At 42.3% G+C, this 15,271-nt stretch overlaps 2 protein-coding genes across 3 annotated transcripts; both read right to left on the reverse strand.

Annotated features, from left to right (window-relative positions):
• Positions 1–7,002: 7,002 nt before the first annotated feature.
• On the reverse strand, positions 7,003–11,035 carry HOXC5 (homeobox C5). Its single transcript, XM_086965120.1, has 2 exons — positions 9,721–11,035; positions 7,003–8,953 (listed from the first exon to the last, which is right to left on the reverse strand). The coding sequence occupies exons 1-2, from the start codon at positions 10,181–10,183 to the stop codon at positions 8,739–8,741; spliced, it is 678 nt and encodes a 225-aa protein (XP_086821246.1). The 5' UTR covers positions 10,184–11,035; the 3' UTR covers positions 7,003–8,738.
• A 1,405-nt stretch (positions 11,036–12,440) lies between these two features.
• On the reverse strand, positions 12,441–15,271 carry HOXC6 (homeobox C6). 2 transcript variants are annotated; one of them, XM_086936513.1, is made up of 2 exons: positions 14,796–15,271; positions 12,441–13,498 (listed from the first exon to the last, which is right to left on the reverse strand). In XM_086936513.1, exons 1-2 carry the CDS (start codon positions 15,193–15,195, stop codon positions 13,194–13,196), a joined length of 705 nt encoding a protein of 234 aa, XP_086792639.1. In that variant the 5' UTR covers positions 15,196–15,271; the 3' UTR covers positions 12,441–13,193. The 2 variants fall into 2 exon arrangements, with proteins under 2 accessions (XP_086792639.1, XP_086792638.1); XM_086936512.1 differs by having other exon boundaries at positions 12,441–13,522.

A 15,271-nucleotide genomic window follows, 5' to 3' on the forward strand; every position in this document is an offset into this window, starting at 1 on the left:
ATTCCATCTTTTCAAGCTATTAATAGACTAATGTGTTGTGTTCTTTAAGTGCGTACGTTTATATGTGTATGTGCATATGTCGGGATAGTATTAGAAGGGGGACTTCCATTTTTTCTTGTTTACATTGATTGATTACATGACTTGATTAAATGTCTGACTCCAACTCCAAGAAGAATTAGTTCACAAAGGAAATTCATCCGCTGACAGCGGGCGTTTGCGTTTTTCTCTTAGTTTTTTTTCTGTGTGACCTAAGAACCAAGTCCAAAACTAATTTTGAAATAAATCCAGGCCCAATCGACAACAACGCCCTTACTGTTTTCAGGTACAGTTAAATGAAATCCAGTTGGCTATTTCACAAAAAAACACTTGAGCTTTGGTGTTTGTTACAGATATGTTTTCCAATTTCTGAAAACTGATTGAATACTCTAACAAGAAATTGCATTTGATACGAATCTCTTAGTTCATTGCCAAATAACTGCGTGGCTATAACACAAATGTGCCAGCTGGATGTGCACTCGCCATCAAGCGGTGAGGTACTGTAAAAGGATAAAAGACGCATGTCCCAGCTCACCCTTTGAAGGGCTCAGATAACCTCCCTTGGAACGTTTCACTAAGACTGATCTGATCCCCCATGTATGAAGTGTTGAGCGTGTGCTGCGTTGCACGCCTTCCAGATAGCAACACAGCCAAGGATAAGCTGCATTCACACATGGCATGGACTGCTCTTCTCTCCCGCCTGTGTCCACTGGCCAAGTGCCCCTACAGTCCTTCGAATAGCAGTATCAAGGGGGCTGAATGATCATTGTAATAAAAAAAATATAAACAAACTATTGGGAGCCCCACAAGAACTGCTAGGCTGCGTTTGATAGAGCGCATCTTAGTTCCAAATTCTGTGTCTGTATCTTTACAGGCTACTGCATGGCCGGCCAGTATGGGGTGGTATACTTTACTGCGCGTGAATTTGTTTGAGTATGAAGCCCTTAGCCACTCTCACTTTATAAGACCACACGGATATCGTCTTCTGTGGATTGCCTTTCTTACAGAACACTTAATACATGCATGAACATTTCCTCCTTCAAATGTGTACTGATACTACAGTGGGCCGCAATTTTCTTTCCTGCAATTTCCTGTGATTCTTTGATGCGACATGAGAAGAAGACACGTTTTTTTTACGGGCAGTGGGTAGTTTATGACAAGAAACTTGACCCCAGACTCGGCAAGTGGATTCGGGTCCCATGTTGGAAAAAAATTGACGTTGGGTTTAGGAGACATACCCCCAAGACAGCAAAACACAGCAATGTCTCCTAAAGACCTCAGTCACTAAAACTAAAATGAACTTCGCTCCTCTTTCCTAACGGTGTATATGCTGGAAAGCACGCAAATCTAACCAACAGATTCTTTCTTTCAAGTTAGGGGAAATGAGGTATTCACCACCAATCGTTGATTAGCAATCACGGTCTGTTCTGCAACAGAAAACACACTTGCCAAAATATCACTAACCCATGGCTCTAAGGAGTGGCAGTATCTGATAGCGTCTTATCCCACGTGCATGGAATGCATTTCCTATAATTACAGTACAAAGACCATCGGCAGGTATGCTGGACTGGTACACTAAACAAGTACAGTGACTGCCGTGTCTAAACATACAATTATCCTGTCAAAGTTACCAATACCGCAGCATTCCAATTACCAACCATGGCCTCTCTCACCCCCAGTCCCATCGTAAAAAAATTAGCCTAGAGAGAAAGAATAACTCAGTAACGAGAGCTTAGAAGCCCGCAGGCAGGTTCCACACAGAAGAGTTACATGCAGTGAGGGCGCCATTTTGAATTGTAGTGATGTAACCAATGGCCTGTATCACACAATGTTGAGTTGCTGTAGCTTGCTGTGCCAGAAATCAACGAGACATTATTAATGCCTCACTCTTAGACATAATTACCATTGCAAATTGTTTTTTATGGTATCATGTGCACGTTCTTGACATGATGATTATTTTTAAAGAGTAGAGTGGGTTGCCAATCGACCTTTCTTATTCCCTTTATTTACTTTCTCACCGTCGTTCCCCCAGAGGTAAAATATTTAGGACTTGGGGTGCGGCGCTTGTTCGATAGGTATTAAGTTAAAGTTGAGGTGTAATTGCCGTCCTATTCCAGCAAATTCCTGCTCTACTCGTAGGAAGAGATGGCAGTAATGCTGGCAATTTGCTTGTAGTATCAGATCGTTCTGCTGAAGACACCGATTTGCATTTTCCTCTTTTTATTTTTCCTGAAAATGCATTTTCTGCAAGTCGTTCAGTACAGTAGTCTGCAAAAGCCAGCACCACTTCCCAATCCACTCCTAAATTGCCAAACTTTGGGGTTTATTGCGGGATCTCGTCATGTTCACCAGAAGAAAAATAATCGTACACGATTGAAATGCATATATTTGCACCTGATGGCATCACTGCCAAGGTAGTCAGCAAAAAGTCTTGCGCCGTTTTGGGAGCCTCCGAGCATAGTGGTATTGGGGCGTTGCCACATAAATTGCGGCTACCTTGAAATAACCATCAACACTACTCATGCTTATTAAATGGGTGCGTTCCGCCCTTGTCTGCGAAATTATAATGCTAACGGAGAACATGGATCAGGCCGGGGAATATTTTACACGATCAAAAACAAAATGTGTTCTAAAGATTCAATTATGGCTCTGGTGTATTTCTATTTTCATGCCTTTCTCTATCTCACAGGAAAGATGGGGGGTGGGGGGGGGGGTATATGCATTTGTCGAATAAAAGTGCTTTATGTAGAAGAGATTCTGATGCCACTTATACCTGCCGAAACCTTTCAAGTGCATGGTTATGGCGAACACAAAAACAAACTGTTCTCTAAGTTTTTTTGTGTGTACTTGTGTCTTCTCTTTCTATAATATTGCCCACGTCATTTTCAGATTTACGTTTATAATTGCGACCCTACAAATAAATCCGATCTGAGTGCCCTAACTCACCATCGACTTTACCGGCCAGGCAGACCCGAAGTGAAGCCATGTCCCTTCTCCAACTCTGCACCTCTCGACAAAATCAACCGTCTATGAACTGAGCCTGAACTTTTGAACTTATACTGACGCCGTTTATGTAACAGTCTGCATTGTTCACAAGGTCAACCGAAGCCCGTGGGGGCGGGGGAGCTAGGATCGCAGCATTAAAAAAAACTCTTCAAAGTCTAACTTCCTGAGTAACAAAACAAACAGCTATGACTTTCTATGGCGTATTTGCATCGAAGGCAATCCACTCTACTATCGTAGAAGTGAAGGAATTGAGAAGAATCCGTGTACTTATTTCCCATTGTCGTACCTCACTTTCAAAGGACGGCCTTCCCGAGCGGTGGCTACATGTACACAAGCGCCTCTTAAACACGCGTCAGATACTTGGTGTAGCGGGCACTCAGTCACTTACGTATCCAGTGAACTGTCAAACCATGAAGACAAACCATAATCTAATGTTTATTCCTCCTACCTGGTCACATACTGATGAATACGGAACGTCTTGGCCTTTGTAGGGTGCAACAGCCGAGTAACTGCATTGTGCTGCGGTGCACTGTGTAACTTGTACAACAAAACTCCCTGCATTAAAGAAGTGCGTTTAATCATGCCCTTGCAATAATGTCCAACTCACTGTGTCTAAATAAATCAATTTCATAACATTGTTAAAGTCTTTGTATGTGTCCGTGTTTCATTGGCCTTTTAGCATTGCTCGGGTACCTACACTCTCAAAAGGAAAGGACAGTGAGCCTGGAGTTGTACGGAAATAGAGGTCAAACAAACCCATGCTTTCAGCCATGCCCTACACGGAAGGAGAACCCAGAACAAGCACCGATTCATGTTACATCCACAGCCATGGACTATGTTTTCAGTTGGGATTGCAACGGCAGTGCCCAAAAGGAGTCTGTCGCCTGAGCAAAAAAATAGTATACGGCACTAAGAAGACCATAACAGTACATGCTCGAGTTTGTGTTTGTTTTTGCAAGTTTTAATAGTTCCACAAATCTGAGCTGGGTGCTCTTTTAATCTATATAGCGTGACATAAGGGATAATACACAAAGAAGGGCCCCTTCTGACTTGTCCGAAGCCTGGACCTTCACTACTTACTGTAAATCTACTGCCATAAGTGTATTTATTATGTGCTTTCGAGGGTAAGCATATGTGCTACAGTTATGGTTTGTTAAATAGCTGCGTGGTCAACAAGAAGTGACTTCCCCTCCTACCAAATCCCAAAAATAAATCACAGTACAAATAGGTACCAGAGGTTTTGTTTTGGCTTGGTGACATTTTAGATGTGGGACATTCACTTCGGTGTCATGAGAGGCTATAGCCATCTACAGGACAACACACACTTTGAAAGGGGGTATTTTTCAAGATGTGCATTACCGTGCACACTACTGCTGCAAAAGGCACAGTATCTTTCTGCTTGATCATTTCATGACTTTGAAATAACACATACTGGTGTATCGGAGAATGGTTAGCTGTATGTTGTGTTAATGGGGATTTCATTTTTCATGGTAAACGTTCCTGCTATATATTTGGTAGTCTGAGTGAGAGTTTTAACTCAGTGTGAAAGTTGCGCATTAAAACGTGATGTCCAAAACAACACTTCTGCATATCTCTCAAAAAAAAAAAAAAGACTTGTGTGTGTAAGGGGGTGGGGTTTGGTGCAGGATGACTAAAGAGAAAGGGGAGGGGCGTGCGAGCCCATACCTGTCTGGAAAAGTGGTTAAATACCTCCGTTTACACAAGTTTTCTGTGGTCAAGAGTTAAGACACTTTTCTCCCTCCTATTGCACTGTGCACACCTGTCAGCGGAGCTGGCGGTTCCTGCATACAGTACAGATTAAACCTCCATGCACGTTTGATATCAGGGCCCCACCCCACCTTACCCCACCTTAGAGCACATCCTCGGCTAACCAGGGACAACACATTTTTTTAAAGCAGCGACTGTCAGAAAAAAACTCAAGCCACTGGACTCATTGCCTTTTGACAACGTTCTCGTTACCTTAGCTTTTCCCGAGCGCTTGCGGATACCCATTGCACATGTTTAGGGCCCAGCAATTGCCGAACAAGATAAGGTTTTTGGGGAGTGAAAGGTGTAGGCAGAAATCCGCCATGGGGTTTTATCAAACTTTTAGAAACTCGACCAACGAATACTGTTTATAGATAAGTCTTATTTACGAAACACCAAACAAAATCTGCGTTTATATTCATTTCAGTCAAGCTCGAGAGATAACCGCACTTTTCTCTGAATAGCTCACATCCTAAGATGTGCAGTTTAATGCCCTTTCTACTGCCCTCGGGAATTACTGTTACAAACATAAAATTTCACACAGAGCGAGAATAAGCAAGGGACTTACTGAGGCCGCTCGGACTGCATGTGAGACGCTGTGTCCTGTGCTACAGCATGCGAGGTAATCCACACTAGCTGCTGTGACCCACTGTCCTAGCGTTAAAGCGCCCTAGCAGCTGCGTCCGTGGACAGTTAAGATTATATATGATGTAAATATATTGTGGGATTGTCAGCTTCCCCAAACCATAAAACTTACTTTAATGACACCACGTGTTTCAGGACAGCCACTCAGCGCTCTTGCTTAGGGCAATTCACATAAATAACCTTCCAAACTTTTTAACTGCTAAATTCGGCATAGGAGCCTAGGGTATTTGTCCTTATGGTCTCAGTTAAACTTAAGCCTCTTCTTTAAAGTGCTGGAGCTGTTAGAAAAAATACAAATGAGATGGCCTTTTTGCTCAGTTTATTTTTATTTTTTTATTTTTTCTTTCGACTTTGATTTTACAGTGCATCCTTGTCAGAGGGTCAGGTAAGTCTTTTCTTTCTTTGCGGGTATGTTGTCAAATGGAAGGGTGGGTAATGCGTTAATGGATATAGATGCAAAGGGAAAAGACCCTGAGCACACTTTGGGAATTACATGCAACAAGGAATTAGAGAGAGGGCGGATTTCTGATCTACTTTCTTGCAACGGTGGACTTTTCGATTCAGACTGTATGCGATCAACTAAAAAGAATAATTTCAGAATGACGTGTAACTTGCTTGCTGTGATAAAGGGCGCGAGCGATTTGGCAGAGGAGAGTAGCCAAGGCCGTTGGCATTATATAATCGAGACGTCTGTTTCTATCTAATGCCCACTCCATCTAATTATCAAAAGTTTAGCTTGGCATAGGGAGTTGAACTAGTCGTGCATACAGAGATGGACGTGGCACTTACACCCACACACTTTGACAAGCCTTTTGTTGTTCTATGCCATATGATTTCAAAAGGTAGACCACTGTCTTCAGCGAGCTTTTTTTTCAACCGTGATGCATTTGTTTCAGTTTACTTTGAAAAAACGGAGAGGTGCACACGATATCGCGTTATAGACTGGAAATAACCTTTCACGTAATTCACGTTCTTTAAATTATGACTAATTATCAAGTCTTATGCTAAAGACAGATGGGGTAAATTATTAGCCATTTAGGAACATAAAGAAGCACCATTTTCTCAGTTAACTAACAAATATCAAATCAGTTGCTCAATATTTCGAAAGCAGTTAACAGAAAAGGTTAAACCCCAAACCGAACATCGTCCACAGTACGGTGGCTTCGACCGCCCGCCCAATTTAAGCGCTCTCTTTTTTTATTTAAATTAATTGTCAGGATTCGTTTTTGCGTGGTTCTGTAGTGTTGAAACGTCTCTGGTGTGAAGGTACCGTGTGACCTTTAAACTCTCCGCAGTGTCTCCCCGTACCACAACCACACACACACACCAACGTTTGTTTCCCTCTCGAGGAAATCGTGCTATTGTTCAGCGAGGTGTAAAAGGAAACGCTATAAAGTTTTATGGGCCCAGTGGCCTTTCTTTTACACATTTGTTCTCTACTGTAAACAGATTTAATCTAGATCTAAAAGAGCCAATTGGGATGTGGACTTTAAAGGAACATGTGGGCCGACATGTACACATGTAATGAAATGCACCAATGACAGCATATTGTGTGTAGGGTTTATTTTTTTTACCTTCTGGCAGATATTTCTGGATCCTTATGACAAATCATTAAAACAAAATAGTGTTATAATAAATGCTTTTCCAAACATAACCCCTGGTAGGCGCCACAGCGCACTACCAATTCCATGAACACCTAGAGTGCTCTCATTGCTCGTGAGTATCTTCCTAATTATTATTGCTTAAAGACTGGAACAAATCCCTTGGCCTTATCTACAAGGGGGTATTGGTCGCGGGGCCCTGTGTTAAAACTATGTAGTCCTCTTACCTTTTAGTGGCATATGCTTGTCGCCTATCAAGCCTATGCCAACACTGTAAATACATTTTAATGTTTCCAGGAGCTAGAATAGATGTTACTATGCAATACACGTTGACTCTTCTGGGTGATTTCACTTCACTGCACTCGTTTATTTAAGGCTGCCACAGTCAGCCAAGTTGCGGGTTGGGAAGGGCCTGCTGAGCCTTGCAAGCATCAACTACATTTAGCAGACTAGGGTCACAACACCCTTTCATTACAGCGTATTAACACGAGTACATTGCAGTGTTGATGAGATGTTCAGAGGGATAGTAATTGTTCTAAGTTCCAACATACGCCCTTTCCTCGTGCAGAATATTGTTGGAAGCATTTCCAGATTTATATCCATAAAGCTGAATTTAGATTTCTTTAAAAAATACGTTTTACACCTTTATATTTGGGGCTCTTTACTATATATTCAATATGAGAAAATATATGTTTCATGATCTGTCACGTAAGAAACTCAACAATAAATATATGTACTCCATTAATGGGGAAAGACTAAAAATGACTATACTCAAAACAAAAATGTACAAATTAGTTTATATATACTTTAGTAACATTTCATTTACTCTACATTTAAGAACTCAAACAAATAAATTACACGGGAAAAACATTTCTGTTCGCCCTTCCCAACACTGCTTTCTTAGTTTTCACAGTTGCTCTCTCCCAGTTCACTAAATAGCTGGTCAGCTAGGCAATGGGAAAATGTACAGATAGTATAACGTCCTATCAATCTGGCACTCTTAAAACGTTGAGTGTAGCTATAGTCTATTAGTTTGCCTTCAAAAGGGAAAGTATATCACAATCACTTCATACGGCCACATAAGTGCATCAGGAAACGACATGTCGAGGTAAACTATAAGCTTTACAGCAAAGGCTGGCTTTGTTAGTTCCACGACTTCAAACTAAAATAATAATAATGTAATGATGTCAACCAACTTTGTATACAGAGTTGGTAATATTGTTTCTCTGTTTGGTCTTAAAAGTGGTTACCTTCGCTTCGTATTGTCCTGGGTCTCCCAATAAAGACAGGCATTCGTGTCCCCAGAGTAAGCAGATCAAGATTAGCATATTGACCAAGAGAACTCTGTGTGACCCCAGACAGATTGCCCTGTTCCAGACGGGAGGCAAGCTGCCCCCAGCGCAGTGGATGCTGCTGGAGGGGTCCCTCGGCGTTTTGAAAAGAACTTTATTATAGCCTAGGACATTGTTTTGAAACCAATAATTATTATACATTACGTTTTGCAAAAAGCTAAGGATTTCGGACTTTTAAATAAGAAGTCGAAGATGCGTTCCTTTAACGGCACCGTGTCTCAAACAAACCATCTCACCCAAAACACTGCCCCCCCCCCCCCTCCCGCAAAAAAAAAGGAAACAGTTTTAGTGGGCACATCCATGGGGAGCGGGACAAATGTCTCTGCACTCTTTAGAGGGAGTCCTTCATTTTAATTTTGGAATCCTTTTTCCATTTCATCCGGCGGTTCTGAAACCAAATCTTGATTTGTCGCTCGTTCAGGCAGAGGTTGTTGGCGATCTCAATGCGCCTCCGGCGAGTGAGATATCTATTAAAATGAAACTCCTTCTCCAGCTCCAAGGTCTGATAGCGCGTGTAGCTTGTCCGGGATCGCTTGCCGTCTGTTTCTGTAACGGGCAGAAGGGCGCACCGTTGTGAAAAAAAAAACACTGATTGAAGTTTGGTTCAATTTAAAGGCAACATATCAAAGAAACTGTTGTGTGTGATTTTATTTCCATATCTCCATATGGAAGGTCTAGCAACAATATTTGCATCACAGCCTCTGGCCAACGTAGAATATTAAAGACGCAGAAGCTTTGAAATGCTAAGGGCGGCAATATAGCGAAGTATTTGCTGGGACTGACTTCAGAATCCCCCTTCTATCCTGTGCTATAAATACATTTTAAAACATGTAAATACACTTTAAAAAAATAAAACGATTTGCTTTTTTACACATTCAATCTGCTTAGAAAAAAAAGATCTTCCGTAAAAAAAAGATCACTGTACAGAATAAACCACTGTACAGAATAAAAACATTCCTATCCTCTTTAGAAGACATATGCATTTACATGTCTGCTCTATAGTGCTTGTACAACATCACCAGTTTACAAAAAAAACACTTTATTAAAAGTTATTTCCCCTTCCAAATCCCTCATAAAACTATAAAAATAGAATGGAAATATTGTCTTTTCTACACGTTTTGTTTCTATGATCCAATTATGCTATCATAAATTTGGGTGTCTATAGCCTCTAAGCCGTTTAGTGGACAGTTTTACGAGCAATTGATGCCTTAGTCGTAAAATTTACGACCTCGGTTTTTTTTTATTATTTGCCCGTATGGCCTATAAAACGGAGGCAAACCCCTGTGAAAGAAAATCAAAAAGTGAAAGTTTACCATGACTCATGTGTAGTTTGGTCATCCAGGGATAGATCTGAGGAGGCTGCTGCTGCTGCTGTGGCAGTTGTTGTCCTTGTTGCTGGGATGTTGGTACCGCTTCAGTTTTTATCTCCCCTGTGTCCTCAGCTCGGCTCTCCAGCGTGCTGCTCCCAGATTTCTGGCTGTAAATTCCAGGGTTCAAAGGACTCTGATCTCCTCTGCCTACGGGGTGCCCCGAAGACCCCATGACTGTGCAGGAGGGCCGGTCGGGCACGGCTCTGGGGGCGGCAGGGACGTCCAGCCCGCTCAGAGAGTTGGACGGAGAAGACGAAGGGAAGGAAAGGCTCAAATCAAGCCCACTGTAGCAATACCTGGACGGCTGAACGTCAGAAACTGATCCATAATTCCCGTAGTTTTGCATTGCATATGCAGGAACATTTGGACTTTGCTTATAGTACGAATTTGCTACGTAAGAACTCATCCTTAGTGGTTGTTATTGTTGATTTTTTTTGCACCCTTTGATTAAGCTTGATTTGTGGCCCTTTGAAGTTCAGGGGTTTTGTTCTCTAAAGTGCAGAATTTATAGGTGGAGATTCCTCTTTCTTTATTCTATGGGCTGTGCCCAAATATGGGATGTTTAAATAGAAGCACGTGATTTTGTTGGCCAGTCATAAATTTGGCTTGATGACCCCAGGAGGTTATTGATGGAAGCCTGTGAAACGTATCTTGATATGTTGGCAGAGCAAACTGAAGGCCCCTTGTAGGAAAAAAAACAGTGATTCTCGAGACAACGAGTCCAGAGCGTCACCTGGTGTCTGCAGTGGAGAATGACAGCTTCCAGAACGGGGCTATCTACGTCCCCCTTGAGTGATGCAACAGTCTGGAGGGTATATATTAGGAACCCGGACTCGGTAGTGATTATTGGGTTAAGATAGAGGCTTCGGTGCTACAACCTATCTTATTTGGTACTAGTATTGCCCCTTATTGGAATGAAAACAATGCCATGTATTTGCAAATACTGGGACAGACGGAATGTGGACGAACCGGGCAGGCACAAATACAGACGTCGCTATAGGAAGCTAATAGAGAATAAAAGATATATAACAAACAGTTAACTACTATGAAGAGACATACAGAGCGTTGTTGCGCCTCACGCTGTTTATTTCATACTACACGCAGGCATGCACACCCTCACCACTTACATGTAAATGCCTCGTTAACTGTCTCCATGTGTGTACACACACACGCACACCACTCTTCCCTCTAAACTTTCTTCATGTATTATGTGGGTAGAATAATGTAGCAAATCATCTCTCTCTATTTGTCCTCGCCCTAACACATTAATTAATACCGCTTCTAAATCGTTCCAACAAACCCTTATAAGTGGGCTTCTTGTGTCGTGTTTGTGGAGAAGGATCTATGTGCCTATCTCACGAGCTATATACATGTAAACTCGCATAATGGAAAAGAGGCGCACTCATATGTATAATGCTTTCTTGTTTGCAGCCATGCTAAGGTTGCATTATTGATAGTTTATTGAATGAGAGAAACGGAATAGACCGTGCGTAGTCTGCAGCAACTATTATGCACTAAAACAGAACAAGCTGTTTGCTGCTAATTTAAAATACTGTGGTGAACTACATACAATACGGAATTGTGTGAAAATACAGTGTATATATGGCTTTTGTCCTAGGACCCACGTTATACTGTATGCTATAGCTTTCCATTGTTGTGATCAGAGTAAATTATGGAAATCCTTCAAGGGTTTCCAATTTCTGGTCAAGTGTCGGTGTCTGTTGCAGTCTTTAATTTTCCATTTATCCCAACGAGTTATTTTAAAGGATCGAAAGATTTTTGCCTTTTCCGATTTTTACTGGGAAAGAGAGGTTGGGATGGAGCAGAATCCCGCTGCCCGCGGCCGTACACACGCACACACCATCATATAATTGGGTATGTCTATTTGTGACGTTTCACAATAGAGCCTCGTTGACTGGGTTCACTTTGTTCACCTTTGAATGTAGTAATACACGTACTCATAAGTATAGATGAAAGGGTGGGACACCGGTATGGTGAGAGAGTCGTCCCTGACGTCCTTATTGCGGCTATTTTACTTGAATGTTGTGTTTTTAAAGCCTATATTTAACCTACTATTCCCCAGTATTACCAGAGTATGTGTGTGTGTGTGTGTGTGTGTGTGTGTGTGTGTGTGTATATATATATATATATATATATATATATATATACACACACACACACACACACACACACAGTTGAGGTTGTGCCCTTAACCCCTGGTAAATTTAGTATTTTTTTCAATGTAGAAGTGATTGCTTACGTTATGCTGTGACAGAGGTGAGGTAGAGTCCCTGCCTATTTTACGTTTTATGACAGTGCTTCAAAGACGCACGAGGCATCTTATCTGAACTTAAATCACATCTGGCACATATCTGAATCCAGGCAGCCTCTTTCCATGTAGATAACAAGCGGTGCTTTTGTGGAAGCACCTTCACTTTGGAAAGGCCGTTATTTCGGTGTTGGGCCACGACGATTACACGGCTTTAAAGAGCGCGCGTCCTTTAAGCCACATTTAACATGCTGAGTCAAACGTTTAGAATTTGAGGGGACATTTGGGTTGACAGAAAAATGAGGGTTGACATTATTTCTAAATTGTTTTAACCAAGAAACAAATCTTGTGAATTCCTCCATAAATGTGCATAAAAAAGGCAATCATATCATCATTAAAAATAATATCAAGTTTATTAAATACTGAACAATCAATAAGTCCTTTGGACGTTAACTTTATACAGAGTAAATGAAACACAAAGTTTTTATCTAACACTAGGGATCTGCATACACTTGATACTCCTCGCACAATAATACAGAGAACTAAACCATAAATATAAATACGGATAAGCACCACATACAGCTAAGAGGGAACATGGTAGAAACTGTCACAGTTTTGTCAACACGCAAGGTGATTCGAGTGTCATTGAAACAAATGATGCTAGTCTTGAGAAAATGCGATATCTTCGTGGCCACAACGTTCAAGAAGAGTGACCGGAGGGTGTGGCTGGTCAAACCGGGTATGTGCATTGGTGTGGCAGTGTAGGTAGCATGTAGTCTTGGTGCGCCACCCCATGCTCATCCCAAACAAACAGGCACAGTCATTTGCAGGGCTATCCCCTTTTGTATGGTCTTTTCAGGCTATGACTTTAGTATGTACATATTTTGATTTGCTCTGGAACACAGTCTCTTCATTCATAGTTCGGAAAACAGAAGAAAAAAAAGCAATGTCAGTCAAAGGACACGTGGAGATGGCAGTCGAATATAAACTGGAGCACAGTGAGGTGGGAGTTTGTCCTTTGGAAGCCTTGGCTGGCTCTCTATGTTCTGTTTGGTGGTTGTTAGATGCCCATCCATATTCATTGTGCCAGTGATAAATACAGCTGGGGTGCAGGCAGGGGCCAGAGCCGGCAGCCTTCCCCTCCAGTTCACTCCTTCTGTTGTTCCTCCTCTGTCTCCTCTTCCTTCTCCTTGCCCTCGGCCAGGCTGTCGGAGGCGGCCCCCGTGCCGCCGGACAGCGTGGAGGTCAGGTTGCTCTCCTTCTTCCACTTCATCCTCCGGTTCTGGAACCAGATCTTGATCTGCCGCTCGGTCAGGCAGAGCGCGTTGGCGATCTCGATCCTCCTGCGCCGGGTCAGGTAGCGGTTAAAGTGAAACTCCTTCTCCAGCTCCAGGGTCTGGTAGCGCGAGTAGATCTGGCGCCCCCTTCTCCGGTCCGTGCCATAGCCCACACCTAGAGATTCAGAAACAAGACAAACTGGACAACATTAGTGAAAATCATGTTATTTGCCAACGCTATTCTTCTGCCTAGAGCCCATGTTAGAACTTAGAACCCCATTTACACAACACGATACTTAAAACAAATACAGAAACCTCCCCCTCCTCAGAAACACATTTAAAGTCTACCATCACATAAGCAGAGGCCACAAGCATTATTTAAGTTCTACAAAAGAACTGCCAAACAAAATGCAACCCAAAAACAGTAAGCATGCACTATTGATCCGTGTACACAAAAGCTCTCTAATAAATGCTCCTTTCTATAGAAAAAAGCAGTCCACTCGGACTGTATACACGCTCTTAGTTTCCTCATCCAACATGTACACCGCAGCGAAGTTACAACATAGGAAACACGCCTGTTTACCTCTTCCCAACGCAAGAAAACATGCCCCTAAGAGCCTCTTATTTACACTCACAAATTAGACCATATCCATAACAATGGAACTACAAAAAAAAGTTACACGCATGAAACACAACATAATATCGTCACAAAATAAGGAAAAGACATAACTTCCCACAAGACTTTATATCTGTTGTACCAGATCGCCTAACATGCACAGACTCCGAGCCATTAACACGCAGTGATTCTTTGCAACTAACTAATATGTGTATTTACTATAATGACCCTCTGAGGCTCTGGGCACCCAACATTAGCGGTGTGCAACAAATCACACAACCTGCGAGCCATATGTACTAAGTTACAGCGTTAATATATCGCGTAAACCCACCCTTTACCATGATTAGCATAAACTTGTCATGGTTAGCACTGAAAAAAGGTAACAGAAAGGATCGATCGCTCTGTAAAATGTGTTTCAATCCTCCCAGGTTAAGCTTCAAAAACTAACCCTGGAACAGTGCAAAATGTAAACACTGCTATTTTTTCTCGGGTACCTATCGTCTCAGCTTGTGGAACTCATCTCCCTTGCACTTTCAAAAAGTCTTATGCACGCTAGATTTCCTCCCACAAAATATTAAATAAAATATATCAAAACCAGGAGGAACGTTATTCGGTATACTGTTCAAAATTAGTGAACTGTTTCAATGAGAAATAACACAGAAAACTATGTTTGCTTGCAACAACTTTAAAAAAAAGGCCTATAGCGCCAACTGTGAAAGGAGGCTGCCTTTATGGCTTTTATGGGGCCATAAAAAGGAGCCGAGCCTGTTCTGCGAGGGAGAGATGGTCGTAAAGATGATTCCGTTTATTTAATTTATATCTCCGAGCTGTAAAGAGGGGGAGAAAAAAGACTCACCACTGTGGGAATTCATGCGCTGCATCCAGGGGTAGATCTGAATGCTGGTCTTCTGCTCCTGGACACTGGCCCTGCTTTGGTCGCTGCTAAAATCCTGGGCAATTGAGGTCTGTGTGTTGTGTCCCATCGCGTTCTGCCGGCAGCTAGAAAGCATGTCCTTGTCCTGGTAGAAGGCGTTAGACCCGTACTCATAGGGGCCGCGGCCGGAGCTGAACACCACATTGTCTTGCGGTGAGTAGAACGGAGACGAGTAGATCCTGTTCTGAGCCACGGCTGCTCCATAAGTCGAGAAATGCCTGACGGGGTCATAGGCAGATGAATTCAGGGCCACGTTGGGCAGCACCTCCTGCCCACTGGCTAGATGGCAGGATAAAGACGGGTTGGTGAAGTAGGAATTCATATCGAACCCCCTTTTACCTGCCGCTAGGATTTCTTTAATATTTATTTCTGTCTCCACTTTGTAGCCTGATCTAGAT

The sequence above is a fragment of the Lissotriton vulgaris genome, chromosome 1_1 (genome assembly GCF_964263255.1).
Source record: "Lissotriton vulgaris chromosome 1_1, aLisVul1.2, whole genome shotgun sequence".
Lineage (NCBI taxonomy): Eukaryota > Metazoa > Chordata > Amphibia > Caudata > Salamandridae > Lissotriton > Lissotriton vulgaris.

What these genes read in the sequence shown, in the direction of transcription:
- HOXC5 (XM_086965120.1), bottom strand. Translation starts at nt 10,183, where the DNA reads ATGAGTTCTTACGTAGCAAATTCGTACTATAAGCAAAGTCCAAATGTT. An exon ending in CAAACTACACATGAGTCATG is followed by an intron (nt 8,954 to 9,720) that starts GTAAACTTTCAC and finishes TGCCCGTTACAG; the next exon opens with AAACAGACGGCAAGCGATCC.
- HOXC6 (XM_086936512.1), bottom strand. Translation starts at nt 15,195, where the DNA reads ATGAATTCCTACTTCACCAACCCGTCTTTATCCTGCCATCTAGCCAGT. An exon ending in GCGCATGAATTCCCACAGTG is followed by an intron (nt 13,523 to 14,795) that starts GTGAGTCTTTTT and finishes AATGTTGTCCAG; the next exon opens with TTTGTCTTGTTTCTGAATCT.